General features: G+C 42.5%; 1 protein-coding gene across 1 annotated transcript in view; it reads right to left on the bottom strand.

Moving 5' to 3' along the window:
- CRADD (CASP2 and RIPK1 domain containing adaptor with death domain) overlaps positions 1–16,706 on the bottom strand; it is a 192,275-nt gene extending 175,569 nt beyond the window's left edge. The window contains exons 1-2 of the mRNA XM_061415749.1: positions 16,554–16,706; positions 15,039–15,342 (exon numbers count right to left, since the gene is read on the bottom strand). Of these exons, the coding sequence (XP_061271733.1) occupies positions 15,039–15,336 (298 nt within the window). The 5' untranslated portion in view covers positions 15,337–15,342; positions 16,554–16,706. The remainder of the gene's footprint in view (positions 1–15,038; positions 15,343–16,553) is intronic.
- Positions 16,707–22,221: the final 5,515 nt, after the last annotated feature.

Genomic DNA, 22,221 nt, shown 5'->3' with positions numbered 1-22,221 from the left:
ATTCTGTTTTACTGCAGGAGAACTAGAAATGTCACTGTCCCTTTCACACAGCACAACTCCAGTTACCTCTAATGATAATAACAGCAATCACTAACACCCTAACGTTCAGTGAACATTAACTGAATATGTAAAATATACCAGGCTACTCTAAGTACTTCACATGGATCATCTCATTTACCTGGAGCACCTTGAAGGCAGGGATTATACCTTAATTTCTGTACCTGTTTAACTCTTGGCACGTGGTAGATACTCAATAAACACTTGCTGAAATAATGCAGGAAGCAAAGTTTTAGAGTTTCTTATAACTGTTTTTTTTTTTTTCTCTGCCTTATATAGCCCCTCCTACAATGGTTTATGGAATTTACGCTGGTAATAAAAAGTGAGGAGGAATAGGATATGACTATTCTGCCCAAGGTCTTAACAGTTTCTTTGAAATATACTGATTTTGTTTTTTTAAAAAAAGCTACTAGGAATGCCTTTCCAAGTGCAAGGGGGGGAATCTAATCTACAACTCAGAATATTTGCATATTTACAAATCTAGTCAATTAGAAGGATATAATTATATCTTAACATGCCACAGGCAAAGCCTTAATCACCTATAACCCAAAAGTTTGGGGAAAACAATGAAGAAAGATTTAGAAATACAGTAGTATTTAAATGCATATGAACAGGAGCCTTGGGAAAAAGTCAGGTTATATAATAATCTAATGAAACACTTTGAAATAGAATACTCACAGAAAGATAAACAGAAAAACACTTTAAACAGCAGAGTGAAACCTACTACTCATAGTTCCTTAAGAGTCACTGGAGAAGGTCATTTAAGTCCAGTGCTCCCCACCCCCATCCTCTGCGAACTGAAATAGCAACCAGCCTTAATAATAATGTGAAAAGACGACTTCAAATTGATTCAGAAAGTTTTACTCTCTGAAGAAAATAAATATATTTTTACACACAGACACATAACCTTCTGGATTTTTTTCTCCATTTGGCATCATGTGGATTTAAGTGTTAGTATTAAGTAAATAATAACTTTTTAGAAATGACTAGAGTTCAAAAAAGAGAGAACTTCTAAAACAAAATGTCCTATGGCAAACACCCAAACACTACATTTCACTAATCATTTATTATAAACCATGGTTCTCTCTGGGCAATAAGATTATGGGTGATTTCCATTTTCTTGATATCTATCTGGAGCCTTTCTTTTTTATTTAAAAAAAAAAAGGATTTATACTCAGAAAAAATCTATTTTCACTTTTAAAAGCATATTTTTTATTACACATTAAAAACATTTGTTATTAATTTACAAGTTACTTTCATGTTCAGTTCAGTTCAGTTGCTCAGTCATGTCCGACTCTTTGCGACCCCATGAATCGTAGCATGCCAGGCCTCCCTGTCCGTCACCAACTCCCGGAGTTCACTCAAACTCATGTCCATCGAGTCGGTGATGCCATCCAGCCATCTCATCCTCTGTCGTCCCCTTCTCCTCCTGCCCCAAATCCCTCCCAGCATCAGGGTCTTTTCCAATGAGTCACCTCTTTGCATGAGGTGGCCATGCGAAGCTTTAGCATCAGTCCTTCCAATGAACATCCAGGACTGATCTCCTTTAGAATGGACTGATTGGATCTCCTTGCAGTCCAAGGGACTCTCAAGAGTCTTCTCCAACACCACAGTTCAAAAGCAGCAATTCTTCGGAGCTCAGCTTTCTTCACAGTCCAACTCTCACATCCATACATGACCACAGGAAAAACCATAGCCTTGACTAGACAGACTGATTTCCCATTTATGATAAGAAACATACTTATTTTAAACCACTACATCTGCTAAGTTTATAAGGCCCCCAATGATCAACATAGCCCCCTGGAAATTTGAGGTCTCTATCTCCTCTCTTTGAAACTGGGCTTCGGGACCACTTAACTGAAAGAGCACAGTCAAAGTCAACACTATGAGAGTGTCCAGATCCAAGACTTAAACTAGCAGCTTCTACTTCCTGTCTTTTGAAAGTTAACCACCATACTGTAAGAAACATCCCTGCCACCTGTACAAAAGACAATGTGGAAAGAAGCCAACAAGCAGCACCAATTTACCAGAAATGTGAGCAGCCCACCCGGGGAACTGGTCCTCCAGCCCTAAGTAAACCATCCCAATTGGCACGTGGTAGGGCAAAAATGAGCTGTCCCTTCTGAGCCCTGTTCAGATTGCACATTCATGGGCAAAGCCATGAAGTTTTGGAGTAGCTTGTTCCAAGCAAAAGATAACCAGAACACCATATTACACTTTATGCATTTGCCTCCACCTCTCCCCAGTTACCAGAGAAGGCGATGGCACCCCACTCCAGTACTCTTGCCTGGAAAATCCCATGGACAGAGGGGCCTGGTGGGCTGCAGTCCATGGGGTCGCTAAGAGTTGGACACGACTGAGCGACTTCACTTTCACTTTTCACTTTCATGCATTGGAGAAGGAAATGGCAACCCACTCCAGTGTTCTTGCCTGGAGAATCCCAGGGACGGGGGAGCCTAGTGGGCTGCCATCTATGGGGTCGCACAGAGTCAGACACGACTGAAGTGACTTAGCAGCAGCAGCAGCTCCCCAGTTACAATTTAAACACTTTGATGGGAATTCCCTGGTGGTCCAGTGGTAGAATTCAGAGCTTTCACTGCTGGGACCCTGGGTTCAAACTTCAATCAGGAAACTAAGACCCCTATAAGTTTAAAAAAAAGAAAAACCTTTTAAAAAATAAATAAACTATTGAGGATATGACTCTGCCTTTCAGTTCAGTTCAGTTCAGCCACTCAGTCATGTCCAACTCTTTGTGACCCCATAGACCGCAGCATGCCAGGCCTCCCTGTCCATCACCAACTCCCAGAGTTTACTTAAACTCATGTCCATTGAGTCGGTGATCCCATCCAACCATCATCCTCTGTCATCCCCTTCTCCTCCCACCTTCAGTCTTTCCCAGCATCAGGGTCTTTTCAAACGAGTCAGTTGTTCGCATGAGGTTGCCAAAGTATTGGAGCTTCAGCTTCAGCATCAGTCCTTCCAATGAACACCCAGGACTGATCTCCTTTAGGATGGACTGGTTGGATCTCCCTTTAGTCCAAGGCACTCTAAGAGTCTTCTCCAACACCACAGTTCAAAAGCATCAATTCTTTGGCCCTCAGCTTTCTTTATAGTCCAACTCTCACATTCATACATGACTACTGGAAAAACCATAGCCTTGACTAGACAGACCTTTGTTGGCAAAGTAATGTCTCTGCTTTTTATTATGTTGTCTAGGTTGGTCATAACTTTATCTTTATAGCCATTCATTCAATAAACATGTGAGGATTAACACGTATCTAGACTATGTGAGGGGCTTTCTAGGTGGCTCAGCGGTAAAGAATCTGCCTGCCGATGCAGGAAACACAGGTTTGACCCCTGGGTTGGGAAAATCACCTGAAGTAGAAAATGGCAACCTACTCCGGTATCCTTGCCCGGGAAATCCCATGGACAGAAGACCCTGGTGGGCCAGAGTCTATGGGGTCGCAAAGAGTTGGACACACAGAGCACATACGCATGCAGAGTCTGCTAGATGGATTTTGCAAGTAGAGAGATAAAAAAAACAGCCTTCACCTTAGAGAAGATTACATTCTATTTACAGGGAGAAACAAAAAAATGACAATGACAATCATAATCTCAAAGACTTAGCAGAACAGCCAGCAATAGTAGATACTCAATGAATGATGCCTGATGGATGAATGAATAAACCAGGTTCTAAGAACTATTTTGTGAATTATGTAATTATTAATACTTCAGTGATTCCTATTACTATCATCCTTTTACAGATGAAGTGTACCAATTAGCAACATATTATTTGGTGGCGGTTTAGTCGCTAAGTTGTCTGACTCTTGTGACAGTCTCCTGCATTGCAGGCAGATTCTTTACCCCTGAGCCACTAGGGAAACCCCAACATATTACTTCTTAGCTTTAAATTTACCCTCTTTGTCCTGCTTCATAATACTGGGGCTGGACCCTGCAAACATTTCTCCTTTGTCAGATGGTACAGTGTTAGTTTTCATCGATAGAGGGCACTGGTGAGATACTGCAAGACAACTGCAGAGGAAGGGGCTTTTCATCCTGGTTTGGGATGCTCTGCTTCCCTGGTGGGTCAGACAGTACAGAATCTGCCTGCAATGGATTCCCTGGAGAGGGAATGGCTACTCACTCCAGTACTCTTGCATGGAAAATTCCATGGACAGAAGAGCCTGGCAGGCTACAGTCCCTGGGGTCACAAAGAGTCAGACACTACTCAGCGACTAACACTTTTATTTTTCATTTTCACTTTTATCCCCTCTAAAGTGTATTACTGCATTTTCTATCAAGTTTCTCAACCTGGTAAGCTGCTCTTAAAAACCAGTTCCAGCAGAACTTCCAGCAGGTTCACTGGCCACCAGCAGGCTGCATTTTCATGTGGCAGTCACTTCATCTTCAATGAGGCCTGAACCTCAGTCTTGGGGGTGGAAAGGGGCCTCTTGCAAGCTCTTAGTACTGCATCCTGTAATCCCCTTCAGCCCTTGGAAAACATAGCTTCTTCCATCTGTTATGCCTGCTTTCCTTGGAGACCTCTTTCACCCTATTAGTAGTTAAGCATTGTTAACTTTTTACTAATGTGTAAAGCTTTGTATTAAATTTTCCTTATTCAAATTACTATGTGGTTTTTGTCTCTAGAATGGATTCTGGCAGGCACATGAAAGAATAAAAGGCCTCTTAAACAAATATGAGAGGGCTGAAGAAGCACATTTTCCCATGGCACCATCAAATGACTAATTAAGAATAAAAAGAAATTGAAATAAAGAGTCAACAAATAAAAATTGGCATGCCAATCTCTTTTAAAATCTATGTCTAATCACATTTCTTAGAAAACATATTTTATCTTTTTTGGTATTTCTTTCAATCTCCTATTTGGTAAACTGTTTAAAAAAAAAAAATCAATGCAAATATTGGCCACAGGTGAGACCCAAGGCAAGAAAGGGTTGGAAAATAAAGAAGCTGTGGCTAGCCCAGATCAGGTCATCTAAGACATGTAACTCCAACCAGAACCAAGAACTGGAATTAGAGCAAGATTGCCTAGTGATCAATAAGACTGGAGGACCAGAGCGTCAGTGTTCAAATCTGAGGTCTGCAACTACTGAGCTGTGTGACCTTGGGCAATTTATCTACTAACGATAATGTACCTACTTCAAAGCTCTATGAAGATAAAGGTAAAGTTTATATATATAAAGTCCTGAGGCTAGAACTCTATCCAAATTCTCTTTCTAACCTCCTCTCTACTTCAACATGCTCAATCCATTTTTTCCCCAGTATCATCTGACTATTACTGATCAATCCCTATTGAAATAGATATTGAATACCAATTGAAAATCTATATCTACCAAAAAGGTTTCAGAAGACCTATCTTCTTTCAAAACTGTTCTCCTTTACTCTTCCTACCATCCCTGGCCTTCAACTTGGACCCTGCTGAAATAAGATGTAGAATATTCTCCTTCTTAAAAAGAACAGGAGTGATACAGTACAGCCGACATTTCTCAATCAGCTCTTACCTCTTCCTTGTGGATCTGTCCCTCCCTCACTCCATGTGACTCTGGTGTCCTAAGGGAAGGGCTCACGACTCAACGCAAGATAACCAGACTCTGAACCTTGGAAGGAGACGAAGTGGAGAACTGAGCTGCAGACAGTCATCAATGCCCAGAAATCCCCAGGGTTGCCTCACTCCTGCCCTTACTAAGTCCAGGAATTTGAGCAACTCCTTTTAAGTTGTGAACGACCCAGTGCATGTTAGAGAAATTCCCACTTTTGCTTATGTTAGCAAGAGGTCTACTGCTTGAACCAGAGGGCCCACATCCAAGTCTGACTGACTTGCATGCCTTAGTTTCCCCATCTGTAAAGTTTCTGAGATACCTTCTGGCTCTGCTGCTGCTGCTGCTAAGTCACCTTCTGGCTCTAACCTTCCCCAATTCTGACAACAGGGCAAGTCCCAGAAGACGTGCTCTGATTGTTCTGAATTCTCCGTAACAATGGCACCATTACCACCCAGCCCCCATACACCTTATGGACAAATGGGGGACTGAGAGATGCTTTCAAAGTCTTATATTTAGGTTATAAAACCACAAGCCTCTCGTTTGCCACTTGCTACATCTCAGCAGTATTATTTTGGTAACAGCGTCGCCACCCTCTCTGCTTTGGTGCTGAGCATAAATAGAACATGAACATTTCCAGGAATTGTCAACTTGGCACTTCTCACAAGGAGTTAAGATTTCTTTTAAAACACTAACAAAAATAAAGCCTAAGACTAAAACCTGCCCCAAACTTCTTCTAGAAGTTACATTTCTTTCTCAATTAAAATTTACTGTTTGGAAAAGGACAATGTACTCCTTTTTCCCCTTCTGGGAGAGAAGTCCTCCAAAGAATCATATCCATATACTCCTTACTGCTCAAACTGAGGAACAAGTATAAACACAGCTGCCTATTAAAATTAAGTAAAGGCAAACATTCCTGCAGCTAGCTACAACAGCAGCCTACAAGTCTGAACTATACCCATAAAAAGAGAACACTACCTTGCTAAACGTACAGTTTAACTCTGAGGCCGAGCCACCAGAAAAGCTGGTTATTGCAACTGATGACTTTCCACAGCATGATTTAGGAGCTGCAGAAATGGGGCCGGATTCCCGGATTAGAAGAGCCGAAGCACCATCTCCTGACCATAGCCAAGAAGATGGAGTTTTTTTGTTTTTTTTTTTTACTCTCAAGGTACCCAGGGGCCTGTTCCTTGACCTCATATGGCCTCACATTACACCCTACTCCTCCCGCTAAAATAAAAGGATAAAGTGAGAGATGCAGGAGAAAGAAACCAACCAGGAATTAGTCTTTAGACAATAAGTGGGGAAGAGAAAGAAAAGCCCCTGACGCTGCACTTCTGAGACAGACTGGAGTAGGGGAAAGGAGAAGAAAGCAGACTGGTAGATAACAGGCTCTGAAGCACCACAGGCTCTCAGATTAGGGAGGAGAGAAATGCAAATTTTGAGAAAGTGTCTTTACAGGACATGAATCAGCAGTCTTTGAAGTCAAAGTCTCTAGATTCCAAATTAGACTTAACTATATTGTATAACCTTGAGCAAGTGACTTAACATCTCTGTGAGTGAGGGTAATAATACCTTCCGCCTCATCAAGTTACTGTCAGGATTAAATGAATTAATAAATGCAAAGGTCCTGGCACAGTGCCAGGCCAATAGTAAAGTAGGTCCCCAATAAATACTGTGATTATTATTCCACTAGTATTATTTGAGGCTCTTGTGAGACACAGAAAAGACTAAAATTAGTTTTTTATTATAAATTGAAACTGTGGGCAGACAGACAGATTGTCAGACCAACCCACAGACAGACAGACCAAGCCGGTCTCGGTCTTTACGACTGGCCATTTGCGCCTCTCCTCCCCTCATCCGTCCTTCAGCCACCATCAGCTCCCTCTCAGGCTGACAGTGGCACCAGTGGTAAAGAACCTGCCTGCCGATACATAAGATGTAACAGACACAGGTTCAGTCCCTGGGCTGGGAACATACCCTGGAAGAGGCAATGGCAACCCACTCCAGTATCCTTGCCTGAAGGAGCCCATGGACAGAGGAGTCTGGTGGGCTACGGTCCACAGGGTCACAAAGAGTTGGACACGACTGAAGCAACTGAGCACGCACGCAAGCCTGAGGCTGATGGCAACACTCAACTCACTCTCCGCTGGCAGCTTCTGTCTCCATTTGGACACAGCTTGATCTCCAGCGCTCACAGTACTGTGGGCAGTCTGTAATTACCAAACAACGTGAACAGACAATGAAAGTAATTCCCCCAAATCCAAATTCACCAGATAATTCAAAGCCCTCCCGTCAGTTTTTCTCTATCAACACAGAGCCTATGAATCCCCACAAAGCTCTAATGGAGTTTAATGCTGGTAGTAGACTCACACCTGCATGGGGTATGAAATGCTAGAACATTCTTATGCTACACTGTTTACAGAATTCAAAGAATTAAAAACAATGGTGCGCACAGAGTTAAAACAAAACTACCTATCCTTCTACATCTCCATTCCTACCTCCTTTCATGGTCCCCCACCTGAAAATAAGAGCAACTCTCAAGCAAGCACAAAGCTTTGGGAGGGCCATTCCTGGGAAGCAACAGGTGAAAAGGGAGCCCAATCTGATGGTGAGGTCTTTAGGCTTTCAACCTTGGCGACACTTTAAAATTACCTAGGAAAGTGTTCGTGCCTGTGTTTGCACCTCTGTCTTTAACACCACTGCCCAGACCCCACCTCCAAAGATTTCGGCATGAACTGGCCTGGGGCTAATACTGAGGATCATTGGTGGTTGTTTTTTTTTAAGCCAGAGTTGAAAACCACCGAGCTAAATCAACCCTGATTGATCAGCATGATCAGCATGACTGATATAGCCAAGCGACCCATACATCCACAGGAGAGAGAAACAAATATCACAGGGAGGATTTCAAAAAGGAAATAACATTAAATCCATTTTTTAGAGTGATATGGAGGCATCCCTCCTGGGGAGACCTGTCACATGGTCTGCTGTTCCTAGAAAGAGCAGCAGTTTGCTGCCAACAGATGCATTATTTCATCAGTCCCATAAATACTTGATAAAAGTCTTCCGCTCTTGCTTTATGTCAGCCTTGCAGAAGAGGTGAAGGACGGGGTGGGAGGAGGAGCTTTCTGACAAAATGTAGGGCTGACCCATCAAAATTTCCTTTTAAATGATTAAAATTGGCATCAATAAAAATAAGATATTTTAGGAAAATCTCACCCCAGTATACCTCAAAAAGCCTTTGAAAATTTCCCCTTAAAATGAAGAGAAAAGCATGAATACAATTTTTTAAAGGCTAATTTCGATTACTAACACTACAGCTTTATACAGTTCCATTTCTCAGCCAGTAGGGAGCCAAAATTACATAGCAAATGTCCTAAATCCAGAGTCAAGAGGCCTGGGTTCTGGTCTTGACAAGTTACATTAGCTGTGTGATTGTGGGCAAGTTGCCTTCATCTCCCTAGCCCTCAATTTTCTCAGAGAAAAATCAGATGATCTATGATCATCACCTTCCCAAACTTAAAGTGCACAATGCCGGGATGTTTCTCCATTTTGCTAACTTATTACATTAGCAAGTGAAGGCATTTACAATTTAGACAACTTAAAATTAAGTCATTCTCACAATTCTGCCAGTAAATTTAACCAGTTGCCAGCCACTGTGCATCCACTGAGAAAGCAAAACAGTAAAGTATCTTGACTAGATGTTACCTTCTGTCTGAAGGATGGTTAGAGCCTTTCTGCCCCAACTATGCCAGCCACACTAAGCTTCCTGTCCCCAAACTCCCGTTGCTCTTTTAAAAGAGAAAATACATGAAAAACATCTTCACGCTTTTTGCTGTATCTCATACCATTATTATTTTCTTAGGATTTTCCTTTATGTTAACTCATTTCTAAATACCATGTGTTTTAAAGGAACTTCAAAAATAGAAGCCTGTTTTACTTGTGATAAATGGAAGAAAACCACTACAATAATACAAGAAAAAAAAAGCAAAACAACTGAATTCTAACTCAATACTGTTGTCCATAAAAGGCTTTAAGCATGAGGAGCTTTTTCAGTCTATTAAGAAGAAAAATTGTCAAGGGTTGCAAGAGACGTAACAGAAATACTTGTACCAAATGGAGCTTTTCCTTTGGATTAAAACAGGATTAATTCCATGTCCACATATCACCTGAAATCATTTTAAGAACCACCCAAGATCACGGCTGTGCACACATCTCACATTCTGGAAAGCACAACAAACAGCCGTGAGTGGGCCTTAGCAACCAGCCACGGGATGCAGCATCTCTCTGAAAGGAAGGCTATTCCCCCAGAAAGTTCTGGGCTCTAGCCATGTTGTCACTGGGGCTCCCACTTGAGTTCCTTTGCACTTGTAGTCCCCTCTATCTGAAAGCTTTTCTTCCAGGCATCCACTCTGTTGAAGAATTCAGGTGTCTGCTGAATGTCCTCCCATCAAAGCAGCTTCCTCTGACCACCCCATTTACTGTGGAAAGCCTCTCCTCACCACCCCGCATGCTGTTCTTCTTCAAAGCACTCTCAACCTGATGCATTCTTCATTCACTTGCTTGTTGTCTGTCCCCATGAGACTACAGAATAGTAGGAGTCCAGAAGAGCAGGGGCTTTGTTTACTACAGTACCCCAGCACCCAATGTCTGGCACATGGTCAGGACGAATATTTGCCAAATGAATGAATGGATCTTCTCAGTTGATCTGGAGAGCCTTATTAACTAGTGCCTGACACTTACTTAGTCCTCAAGAGGTATATGATAACTGTGCTGGAGACACACAGAAACTCAGGCTCACCATAGACTCTGCCTTTAGCACGAGGAGGGGTCTTGCTCTGAATGCTGACACAGCACACCCTCTCTAGGACACAGGATGCCAGAGTGAAGTCTACTCAGACACAGAGGAAGGGTCTGAACAGACCATGAGTCTGATGAACTAAGATCAACCCTGAATTTACCACACCCAGGTTGTGGTTTAGTCGCTAAGTCAATCATGTTTGACTCTTGCAACCCCATGGACTGCAGCCACCAGGTTCCTCTATCCATGGGATTTTCCAGGCAAGAATACTGGAGTGGGTTGTCATTTCCTTCTCCAGGGGATCTTCCGGACCCAGGAATCGAACCAGGGTGTTCTGCACTGCAGGCAGATTCCTGCATTGCAGGCGATTCTTTACTAAATGAGCTATGAGGGAAGCCCCAGAGTAGGTATGAATTCATGGTATAATTCAAAAATCCCACCCTGGAAATCTCTCTAATAAACCTATTACAATACCTACAGTTTTGGGGTTTTTTTTTTCCCCTTTATTGCTCAGTAACTTCAGGTGTATCCAAGTATACATCTGACAGCCTGAGTATATCCCTAAACGGTGGCTGGTGCAGTTCTGCGTGGTCACACAAGGCCAGCTCCAAAAGGGACAGGCTGAGTCCTGGAGACTCTGGGGTAGAGGGGAAACAAGCCAGCCCTACATCCTGCTCTGGTGAGGGCAGCCACATGGTCCAGGGCAAGGGTCCATGGCGAGAACCAGCTCAGGCAAAGTTACAACAAATGTCAGCCCCAGGACAGCTACTCCAGCAGGCATCCGATGCTAACACAGGAGGCAATCAGCTGCATTCCAAGGTATCCGTCCTTCATCCTTGCTGGTGGCTAAGAGACTATAAAAGCAGAAATTTAGCCCAATGAGGAAGGAAGGGAAAAAAAAAAAAATCTTGAGCCTAAAAAGGACTGGAATTAAAAGAAGAGTTGCCAGGCTGACTGTTCAGTGGGAATCACGGCGGAGACCCACTCCCACAGCCGGGGCCAACATGGTAAAACAGAGAGTCCTTGGGCCCAGAAGTCTCTACCATCATGACTTAAGGCTAAGTCCTACCAGCTGGTGAGACCAGGCTGCTGACAAACCTCCTTTCCAGATCCGGATTAGCTCGGGCACCCACATGAGCTTGTCAGCCTAGACAGGGGCCCATGAGTAGTGGGCAGCCAGGCACGCAAGCACATGCACGTTTACCCCGATTCAGCACCGTCCTCACCCTCTCAGTGACCTGCCAGGAGCCGGGAGGATTTCCAGCTGATCTAGTGTCTAGTGTGTGACCTTGGCCAGTAAGGGACACACTGAAGCGTCCCTTCCATGGTGCCAAAATGGATTAAGTCATTTTATCACCAGAATTCCTCTTTTAAAACATAAAAGTCTTTATAAGGTGAGAAAAACAAGAAGTCAATTATCCATTAACGTGCTGGGCTTTTTAAAAAATATACAACAAAAATAGGGATACCCGTTATCTAGGCATATTCGGAGACAATCAAAGATTTAAAGTATTTTCTTTGGTGTTTGCTTTTTTGTTTTGGGATTTCTTGGAGGCACCGTTTAGAAGAACAGAGAGGATCAAGCTACAACTTAAGTCTTTTCTAAAAAATGACACCCAGAAAATAAATTAAAAGCAACTAACTGGAATTAATCACCAAATATGGCCTTTGAGGTAGCTCAAAGTTTACAAGTAAAACACAAAAATTAACCAGACAAACAAAAGGAAAACCAAGAACCAAACATGAAGACCAAAACAAGAAAACTTTTTATAAAATAAAATCAGTTCATGCAGGTCAATCAGGATTGACCTCTTGGCCAAAGAGAAAGCCATTCCTTCCCATTTGTTTTCAAAGCCTCCCAAGAGGAGACCACCAAGCCTACACAAACTAATAATTGCAACCAAAATGAGTAAGAAGTCAGAAGAGGTTCACGTCTACACACACGTATATATAAGCACCACATTTTCCTACATTCCAATTCCTCAAAATTCAAACATGCCTTTTAAAAAATTTAAACAGACTATTTAAAAGCTTATTAAAATTACTCCATTACAACTCCGAAGAAGCACAGGGATCCTGGGAAATAGGCCTCTGGGTCCATTTGCAAGTTTTATAGGGACATTAAACTGAAGGCATTTCAAGTCTAGTACTCTTCATACAATGTTTTTAAATAGGTTTCCAATTCAGTCCTAATTTAATTTTATAATTAAAATACTGCCATCAAATTAATTGATCTAAAAACTTAAGGTTCAAGGTCTCAAATAAAGAATCTGTTAACTAACAACTTCTTTAAAGTATATCATTTCCTCTATGCCTTACATACATAGATAGTGCTGAAACTTACGGTGCAGTGAATTTTCCATAACATATGTTGATTTTAAAAGTGATTTTTATAAGATGGAAAATTACAAAGTGAAGAATGGAATGATAAACTCGAAATTTGGGGTTTCTTAGTGAGTGGAGGCTAGGGATGAGCTAAGATTGGGAGGACGCCCAGGGGCCCTCAAAGGCCATGCAATAATTTTTTCAACTAAGTGACAGGGAAATGGGTGTTCACTTTATCACTATTCTTCATACTTGATTATATTTTGTCATCTTACTTAAAAATATTCAATAATTATAAAAAACTATTCAAAAAGTGAGTTTGTGTAATTGCCACTGTGGGAGGTACACAGAGCATCACATAAATCAAACTCTCTCTTCGGGATATTTTTTCAATAGCACTGTTACTCAACAAGAAGTACAACAACGAAGAGGACTTCATTTGTGCAGCAACCAACCTACTGTTCCATTTGACCACTTCCACAGAATTAACAAATTAATGTTATTTTTCCAAACTTCAATTTTTTCCCCACTCTAATGATTCATACTGCTCACTTAAAAACCTTTTTTTCTTCAACATCTCTGTTAACTTTCACATTAGTAAAACCATAATTTCAATTTTTATTGTTCTTTGAATGAACTGCAAGAAATGAAAATGGGGTCATACCTCTTTGAACAACATACAAAAGTACTATTTACAACACCCACAATGATTATGAAATTAAATATTTTGGTAGTAATAAGCTTTCAGTTTGTCTGTTTTGTTGTTTCCAATTATGTATTGCCAAGAGGAACCTCTAAGTCAAATATCATGTAACATGGACTCCCTAATGTTTCTTTTACCATTTCCCCACTTCTTCGTTATTTATTCTGCTTTCAATCAAGTGGTAGAAACATCTTAGCTACTTCAGTTTGGCTTTGTTCACACACCTGGAGTATTTTATTTTGTAAGGATAATCCAATTTGCAAACTGAAATATTCAGTTCAATTGAATGAAATGAAAATATTTTTGCTTTTTCCACAGGGGTTTTACAAGGCCTTCCTAAGTCAACCAGTTATCTCATACAGATCAAATATTCAGACATATGCCATTAATAAAAACAGAAGAATTAATCAGTATTATTTAAAATCATTCAAAATATGAGGACCATGGGACAAAAATAACAAAGTGAAGTGAAAGTTGCTCAGTCGTGTCCAACTCTTTGTGACCCCATGGACTAATACAGTCCATGGAATTCTCCAGGCCAGAATACTGGAGTGGGTAGCCTTCCCTTCTCCAAGAATTTTTCCCAACCTGGGGATTGAACCCAGGTCTCCCGCATTGCAGGCAGATTCTTTACCAGCTAAGCCACAAGTGTTCTTTTTATTCCTGGTATTTTTTTTTTTTACCAGTTATATTGGTGTTTAAAAAACAGCAATAACAAACTCTGGGGACCCCTAAGTTGGAGTAGTTCTAACTATCATTGCTGTAAAAACCTTAGCTTTCTTTTTTCCTTCTTTTTTTTTTTGCCAGTTCAGTTCTCTGCTCCTCAGTCTCTGCAGAAAGAAGACAGGGAGGTGTCAAGCATGAACAAGTGTTTCCCATCCCATCTTCTTCCTGCTACAAGCCAGGCTGATAGCACCAGGACTGTTTCTCTTTTCCATAGCTTCCAACTTTCCTTAAAATCAAAATGAGACACGTACTGCCCACCCCAAAAAACTGCTGTCCTTATAAAATTAAATACTCTGGGTGTTTGAACAAAGTCAAACTAAAAAGGATGCCTTTAAATCAATAGCCTTTAAAAACAAACTAAGCCAGCCTTCCACATAATTCTCATTGGCCATGCAGGACAGGGAACAGGTGCAGGCGTGCCTTCCTGGAGGCGGTCTCCTTCAGGGGTCTGACCTTTTCCAGCCAGCCGCTCTGGCACCCCGCGAATCAGTTATCAAGAAGCCGAAAGCCTGCTTTCCCATCTACACTTTCTAAATGGCTCCCGATGCCAAGGACTAAGATATGACCTGGCTCTCACATGAGAGCATGCCTCCCAAGTGACCTGCCAACTTTCCCTGGAAGTATTTCTAAATGTATCCTCTGAGTTTCCTCCTCCCCCTCTCCATCATGGGCCATTCCTCCATCCTTCCCTGCACTTCATAATTCCATCTCCTCGTCTGGTCCCTCCAACAGCCTGTGCCTTCAGACCAAACTCTTTACCCACTTTCAGGATCCACCGACCTCCACCCAGACTAAAATCACAACTTCAAATCCAAAGGGCATAGTTCCAACAATTTTGGAGCTGGCCTGGAGTGAACTTTTTGAGGCCTACCTGCAGGCAGTTCAACTATGGCTTCTTCTCTTGCCTTCTCCAGCTTCTCCCTTACCCAAGGGAATTCCTGCAGGGAATCTAGGAATGCATCGAAGGCTTTAGGACCTCTGGAAGGTAGGATATCCAGCAGTAGCATTGTTTTCCGGAGGCCTGTGGCTTGAGCTTTAATTTCTTGAACGTGGCTTTCTGTCAAGACCCCTTCCTGATAAAGATACTGGAGGACTAGCCCCTCCACCAGTACCTCTGCACCCAACTCCAGGCGAAGGGAGCGAAGCACTTGCTTGTCTCTAGCCTCCATTTCCCCCTGGTAAGAGACAAAATGGTAACTCAGATCACAGGAAGTCTGATGAGCCCCTAAAGATAGTGTGTTACAATGCAAGCTCCTTAAGGTCATGGACATCTTTGAACCCTAGCAAAGCACCAGGCCACAGTGGCTGTTAAGCCTAGTAATATTAATTTTGAATGGTTCAGAACATGACGAACAGCACTAAACATGAATCCTCTTCTCTGTTTTTCTTTTCTACACAAAGGGAACCTAGCTCCATTCCTTGTTCTATAAAGAGATTTGGGGGAAAGTGGATCAGAGACCCTGCTTAAAAAGCAACTTTTATCTAAAGATTACAGAGGAGCATTTCATTCTAAAAAACTTGGGAAGAAATAGTGCTTTTAACATTGACGTCATCAGAGATACCCACCACTGCAGAAACGGCCTAGGTGCACGCAACTGCCCTTTAGACCGTGTGCTTTTGCAGAACCTGAACAACAATGGGAGTGGGGCCAGAAACCGGCAGGTACCAGTGAGTTTAAGGGTCATTTTCCCTAAGAGAAAAGGCCTGTACACGACTGCCTTCAAAGAAAACATGAAGCGTTCATGCCCTGTCTATGGCATACATCTTACATCTACAATGTCTGGAAGAATTCCGAATCTCCATCACAACACTGTCATGGCCACACATGTATGGGACACTTAATGTCGTGGGGGTTTTTCCTTTAAAAGACTAAAAACAAAACAATCCACACGCCATTGAAGGCTTGTGTCCAAGACCACAGCATCAGTGAGGAGAGCAATGGCTAGGAGAGTAAGTGGCGGGGAGGGGCCGCGACGGCGGCAGGTGGGGCCTCATGACACATAGAAAGTACAAGCACAGCGGGCGACCCTGAGAGGCGGCAGGTGAGCAGAGGGGTGTGCACTTTGGCGGCCCCCGCCCTTGTGGAACTTCTTTTCATTCCCTTCCTCATCAACTGAAGCTCTGTGGTATTAGGAACGGGAAGAACTACGAAAGATTTTCGGGAAACCTGACCCGCTAAAAAAAGGGTGCTGGGAATGACTTGCAGAGCGGACCGAAGGGAGAGCGGCCCAGGTATCCCCCCACCGCCACCCCAACCCGGCCGGCTCCGAAACGCCGCGAGGAAGTTAGCGAGCGTGGGAGCCGCACAGGGACCAGGCCGCAGACGCCACGGCGCGGGGTCCTTAAGAAAAGATGGATAGGGGGATGCCAGTTTCCTGTTACTTACGTCTGCAAACACGTATCTTAAGGGAAAAAAAAAAACAAACTGCAACCGGAATCCAAACTGTCAGGGAACCTGTACCATAAGCACCATCTTTGTTGAAGGCAAAGAACCTCTGAACAGGAAGTCATGACTCCATCTTTGTTAAGGGCAAGCACAGGAAGTACTGTGGTCATCTTTATTGGTGGCCAGGATGAAGCCTTTTCTGCCATGTTTGCTATGGGTAAATAAATTAACCACCTGGAGGTGGAAAATAGCATCATTTAGGGAGAAGGCAATGGCAACCCACTCCAGTACTGTCGCCTGGAATATCCCATGGATGAAGGAGCCTGGTAGGCTGCAGCCCATGGGGTCGCTAAGAGTCAGACATGACTGAGCGACTTAACTTTCACTTTTCCTTTCATGCATTGGAGAAGGAAATGGCAACCCACTCCAGTGTTCTTGCCTGGAGAATCCCAGGGGGAGCCTGGTGGGCTGCCGTCTATGGGGTCACACAGAGTCGGACAGGACTGAAGTGACTTAGTAGCAGCAGGGGGTTATCTAAGGAAAGGAGTAATTGGATAATTGCATTTTAACGCATTATCTCCACCTGGGTCTTGCACTCAATTGACAGATGGTTGGGCCTCAAAAGTCATCTTATCAGGGAGGCCTTCCAGGACTACAGTTACTCAAAGCAGCAGTTTCGACCACCAAACTGTTTAAAATTCCAATATTCACCTCCTCATCCCCTTAGTTCCAGCTTTGTTTTTATCTGGAGTATGTGTCATTATCTTACTAAAACTTTTACTTAATCATTTATTCCCCACCCAACATTAGATAATTCCTTTATATCACAGGGGTACTCCCCACAAAGAGTGGCAAGTCAGTCAGGATTCAGTTACAAACTAGCTATTCTGCAAAGAAAGGGGTTTGTCATGAGGAATTGGGGACAATTAGGGGCTTCCCTGGTGGCTCAGAGGTTAAAGTGTCTGCCTCCAATGTGGGACACCCAGGTTCGATCCCTGGGTCGGGAAGATCCCCTGGAGAAGGAAATGGTAACCCACTCCAGTATTCTTGCCTGGGGAATCCCATGGACGGAGAAGCCTGGTAGGCTACAGTCCACGGGGTTGCAAAGAGTCGGACAGGACTGAGCAACTTCACTCATTCACTCGCTGTCATTAGAAGGACTTCCCTGAAGCTCAAATGGTAAAGAATCTGCCTGCAATGCAGGAGACCAGGGTTTGATCCCTGGGTCAGGAAAATCCTCTGGAGAAGGGAATGGCAATCCACTCCAGTATTCTTGCCTGGAGAATTCCATGGACAGAGAAGCCTTGTGGTCTACAGATTGTGGGGTCACAAGTCAGGCATAACTGAGTGACTGTCATTAGTAGGGGCTTCCCTGGTGGCACTGGTGGTAAAGAACTCACCTGCCAAATGCAGGAGAGGTAAGAGACAGGTTCCATCCCTGGGTCGGGAAGATCCCCCAGAGATGGGCATGGCAACCCACTCCAGCATTCTTATTTGGAGAATGCCATGGACAGAGGAGCCTGGCAGGCTAGAGTCCATAGGGTCGCAAAAAGTCTGACAGGACTGAAGTGTCTTAGCATGCACACATGCACACACAATCATCAGAAAGGCTGGAGAGGGTCTTGACATCTGAGATTGACTCCCTAAACAATACTGCCAAAACTGGAACGTGGAGTTTACAAGTCAATCAGTCCTGTAATGAGAAAGGCAAGAAACCCCTACTCCAGAGTCCTACCCTCTTCTCAACACTGATAGAGCAAGTGACTGACCATCAATGGAAATGTCAACCTCCCTCCTCAAAACATTCTAATTTTTGTAACCAGTTTAGAGTATTACTATACCATTTTACTATGCCAGTGACAATACTTTTACATCCAGTGACAAGTGTTATTATTATAATTAGCATTTTACATATGTGAGGACTATGGAATCAAAGTGGTCAAGTGTCTTAACCAAAATTTCACAGCTAGCAAAACCTGAATTCTAACAAGGTCCTTCTGATATTACGCTCTTTCCAGTACACAGTACACTACACACCCCTGCATGGTGAAGAGTATACTGTTCTAATGACAACCAAAATATTAGAAGTCATTCTGGTGCCACCTCCTACTGTTGATACTCTTGAGTTCCAGGTACCCTCTTTACTCTCCCCTCTTCTTTCACTCTGGAATTGCTGTCCTTTCCTGGGGTGTGTTAACTTTATTCTCCGTGTTCATCCCGTTAAAGTGCAGACCTCTTGTGACAGTGCCAATAGCTGAGGTTATTGACTTTGTGAGGAGGAAAAAATGTATTTTTTCCAACCCTAAACTTTGATAATTTTCAAACATATAGCAAAGTTGAAATAAATAAGATCAAAAACACCCATATGAAAATACCTATTTTAAAAACACTTCTTAATGACTCGTTGTATTTGGAAAGGCTGAGATCTCCTAGGAAACAGAAGGAAACATTGCTGATGACAACTGGAGGAGGTTGGAGGCCAACAATAGCTTCCATGAGAGCTCACAGAAGAGAACAGAGAGACTGCATGAGAAAAGTTAGTGCAGGAGCCGAGGTACATGGAATCTTTATGGTGAACAGTCTGCTGCTGCTGCTGCTGCTGCTAAGTCGCTTCAGTCGTATCCGACTCTGTGAGACCCCATAGACGGCAGCCCACCAGGCTCCCCCTGGGATTCTCCAGGCAAGAACACTGGAGTGGGTTGCCATTTCCTTCTCCAATGCAGGAAAGTGAAAAGTGAAAGTGAAGTCGCCTGAGAGGTTGGCTATTAAGGGTCTCACCTACATCCATAGGTGAAGTCACTGACCATCAAATTCCCCTTCCAATGGAAAACTGAGGTAAGCATCCATGCTGCCTCCTAAGTGACCAGGCTGGCTCTCTGATTAGGCTAGCTGGCTGCTATTATTAGTCAGCCTGTTGGAGGACCACCATACCCAAGCATACAATGATAGTCTGAGCAGCACAGCAAAGGTTCAGCTTCCCTTTTATAAATATCCAAGGCCAGCAGGAATCAAACACAGATCAGAATCACTATCACAGGTGTTTACTCCTCCATTCCCATCTCGTCCCCCTCTGTAGGCTGGAATTGTGCCCCCACAGAGGATTAAGCACCTGTTACTCAGCGGTAACAAGTCTATTTTCAGGAAGGACAGCAATTTTCCTTTTTCTTGGTCCCCTACATGCTTGCTTGTGTCAAGATATACCAATTATGAGTTTGCCAGTGAAAGTCAAAAAGAACAAGTGTCATATTCTTCCGTCTTTCAGTTTGGGCTTTGGTTTGCAAACTCCAAAACAAAAATCAAAGGAGCTGGATATTTTTGGTTCTTCCTGTCTCATAAATGTGGGTATTAAGCCACGGAGAAAAACAAATTCTTTTCAAGCACACGTGAAACAGTTACAGAAATAGGTCATGAATTAATTCACAAGGAATTAATTTCCATTTTACAATAAAATTGGAAATTTTAACAAAAGTATATCTTCTTTTGTTACATTTATAACTTTTTTATAACTGTTTTAAGGGTTTAACAATTGTTTATAATTGTTATAACTGTTATAATTGTTACAATTATAACATTTATAACTGTTATAAATGTAAGTATAAACCATTTTTGTCAGTTATACCTCAGTAAAGCTAGAGACAAAAAAAAATCACACACTTCTAACCAACAGAGTATAAAAAGAAAGAAAAAAAAAATTGTATATCAGAAAAACCAGGTATATACCCCCTAAACTAGGTGATCAGGTGAACATCAGAAATGTCTTATTGAAAAAACAAAAACTCTAATTTAAAAATATACATGCATCTTAATATTCATGGCAGCACTATCTACAATAGCCAAGACCTAGAAGAAACCCAAGTGTCCCTCAACTGATGAATGGATAAAGACGATGTAGTATAAACACACACACACACACTGGAATACTACTCGGCCATAAAAAAGATAGCAAAGGACTTGCCCATCATCAGGAAGATATGAGGACTTCTAGACTAAATTCTTTTTCTCATTTCTTTATTATTTCCTTGATGTGCAAGTAGAATCCCAGGTAGCCTCCCTTCCCTATACCACAAAATGATAAAAACAGAATTTGCAAAGGAAATATTGGTATCTATGCCTAGAACTGAAATTCCTAAAACTACCCTTGGAATACACAGCCGCACTATCCCCTCTGCCTGTGTAACTCTTAATAAAGGTATTATTATGTAGATAATATTACCTGAATCATGTGCACTAGTTAATTATTCTTTTATTAAATTATGAATTCTAATGATTCCTTCAGTTCTCTGATACCTCATGGTTGGATGGCATCACCAACTCAATGGACATGAATTTGAGCAAGCTCTGGGAGTTGGTGATGGACAGGGAGGCCTGAAGTGCTGCGGTCCATGGGGTGGCAAAGAGTGGGACATGACTTGAGTGACTGAACTGAACTGAAATATTGCTTATTTTAAAAATCCTAGGATTGTTCCCAGTACTCTTGCCTGGAAAATCCCATGGATGGAGGAGCCTGGTGGGCTGCAGTCCGGGGGGTCGTGAAGAGTCGGACACAACTGAGCGACTTCACTTTCACTTTTCACTTTCATGCATTGAAGAAGGAAATGGCAACCCACTCCAGTGTTCTTGCCTGGAGAATCCCAGGGACGGGGAGCCTGGTGGGCTACCATCTCAGGGGTCACACAGAGTCAGACACAACTGAAGCGACTTAGCAGCAGCAGCAGCAGCAGCAGAAGGATTGTTCACAAAAACCTAAATTACAAACTTTTATGAGAGTCAATGGACTTCCCTGGTGGTTCAATGGTTAAGAATCTGCCTGCCCACCTCCTAGAGTAATGGAAATAAAAACAAAAATAAGTAAATGGGACATAATTAAACTTAAAATCTTTTGCACAGCAAAGAAAACAATAAACAAGATTAAAAGACAATCCTCAGAATGGGAGAAAATAATTGCAAACAAAACAACTGACAAAGGATTAATCTCTGAAATATATAAGCAGCTCACACAGCTCACTATCAGAAAAACAAACAGCCGAATCAAAAAAATGGGCAGAAGACCTAAACAGACATTTCTCCAAAGAGACACACAGATAGATGGCCAATATACAATGAAAATATGCTCAACATCACTAATTATTAGAGAAATGCAAATCAAACCTACAATGAGGTATCACCTCACACCAGTCAGAATGGCCATCATCAAAAAATCTACAAACAATAAATGCTGGAGAGGATGTGGAGCAAAGGGAACCTTCCTACACTGTTGGTAGGAATATAAACTGATACAGCCATTATGGAGAACAATATGGAGATTCCTTTAAAAACTAGGAATAAATCTACTATATGCTTAGTCTCTAAATCGCGTGCAACTCTTTGCGACCCCATGGACTGTAGCCCACCAGGCTCCTCTGTTCGTGGGGATTCTCCAGGCAAAAATACTGAAGTGAGTTGCCATGCCCTCCTCCAGGGGATCTTCCCAACCCAGGGATCAAACCCAGGTCTCCCACATTGCAGGTGGATTCTTTGCCATCTGAGCCACCAGGGAAATGACCTGGCAATTCCACTATTGGGCATATACCCTGGAGAAAGTCACAATTCTAAAAGACACATGTACCCCAATGTTCACTGCAGCACTATTTACAATAACCAGGACATGGAAGCAATCTAGATGTCCATC

The sequence above is a fragment of the Bos javanicus genome, chromosome 5 (genome assembly GCF_032452875.1).
Source record: "Bos javanicus breed banteng chromosome 5, ARS-OSU_banteng_1.0, whole genome shotgun sequence".
Classification (NCBI taxonomy): domain Eukaryota; kingdom Metazoa; phylum Chordata; class Mammalia; order Artiodactyla; family Bovidae; genus Bos; species Bos javanicus.
Note: the sequence above shows the minus strand (reverse complement) of the source record. Positions and strands in the feature narration are given on the sequence as shown.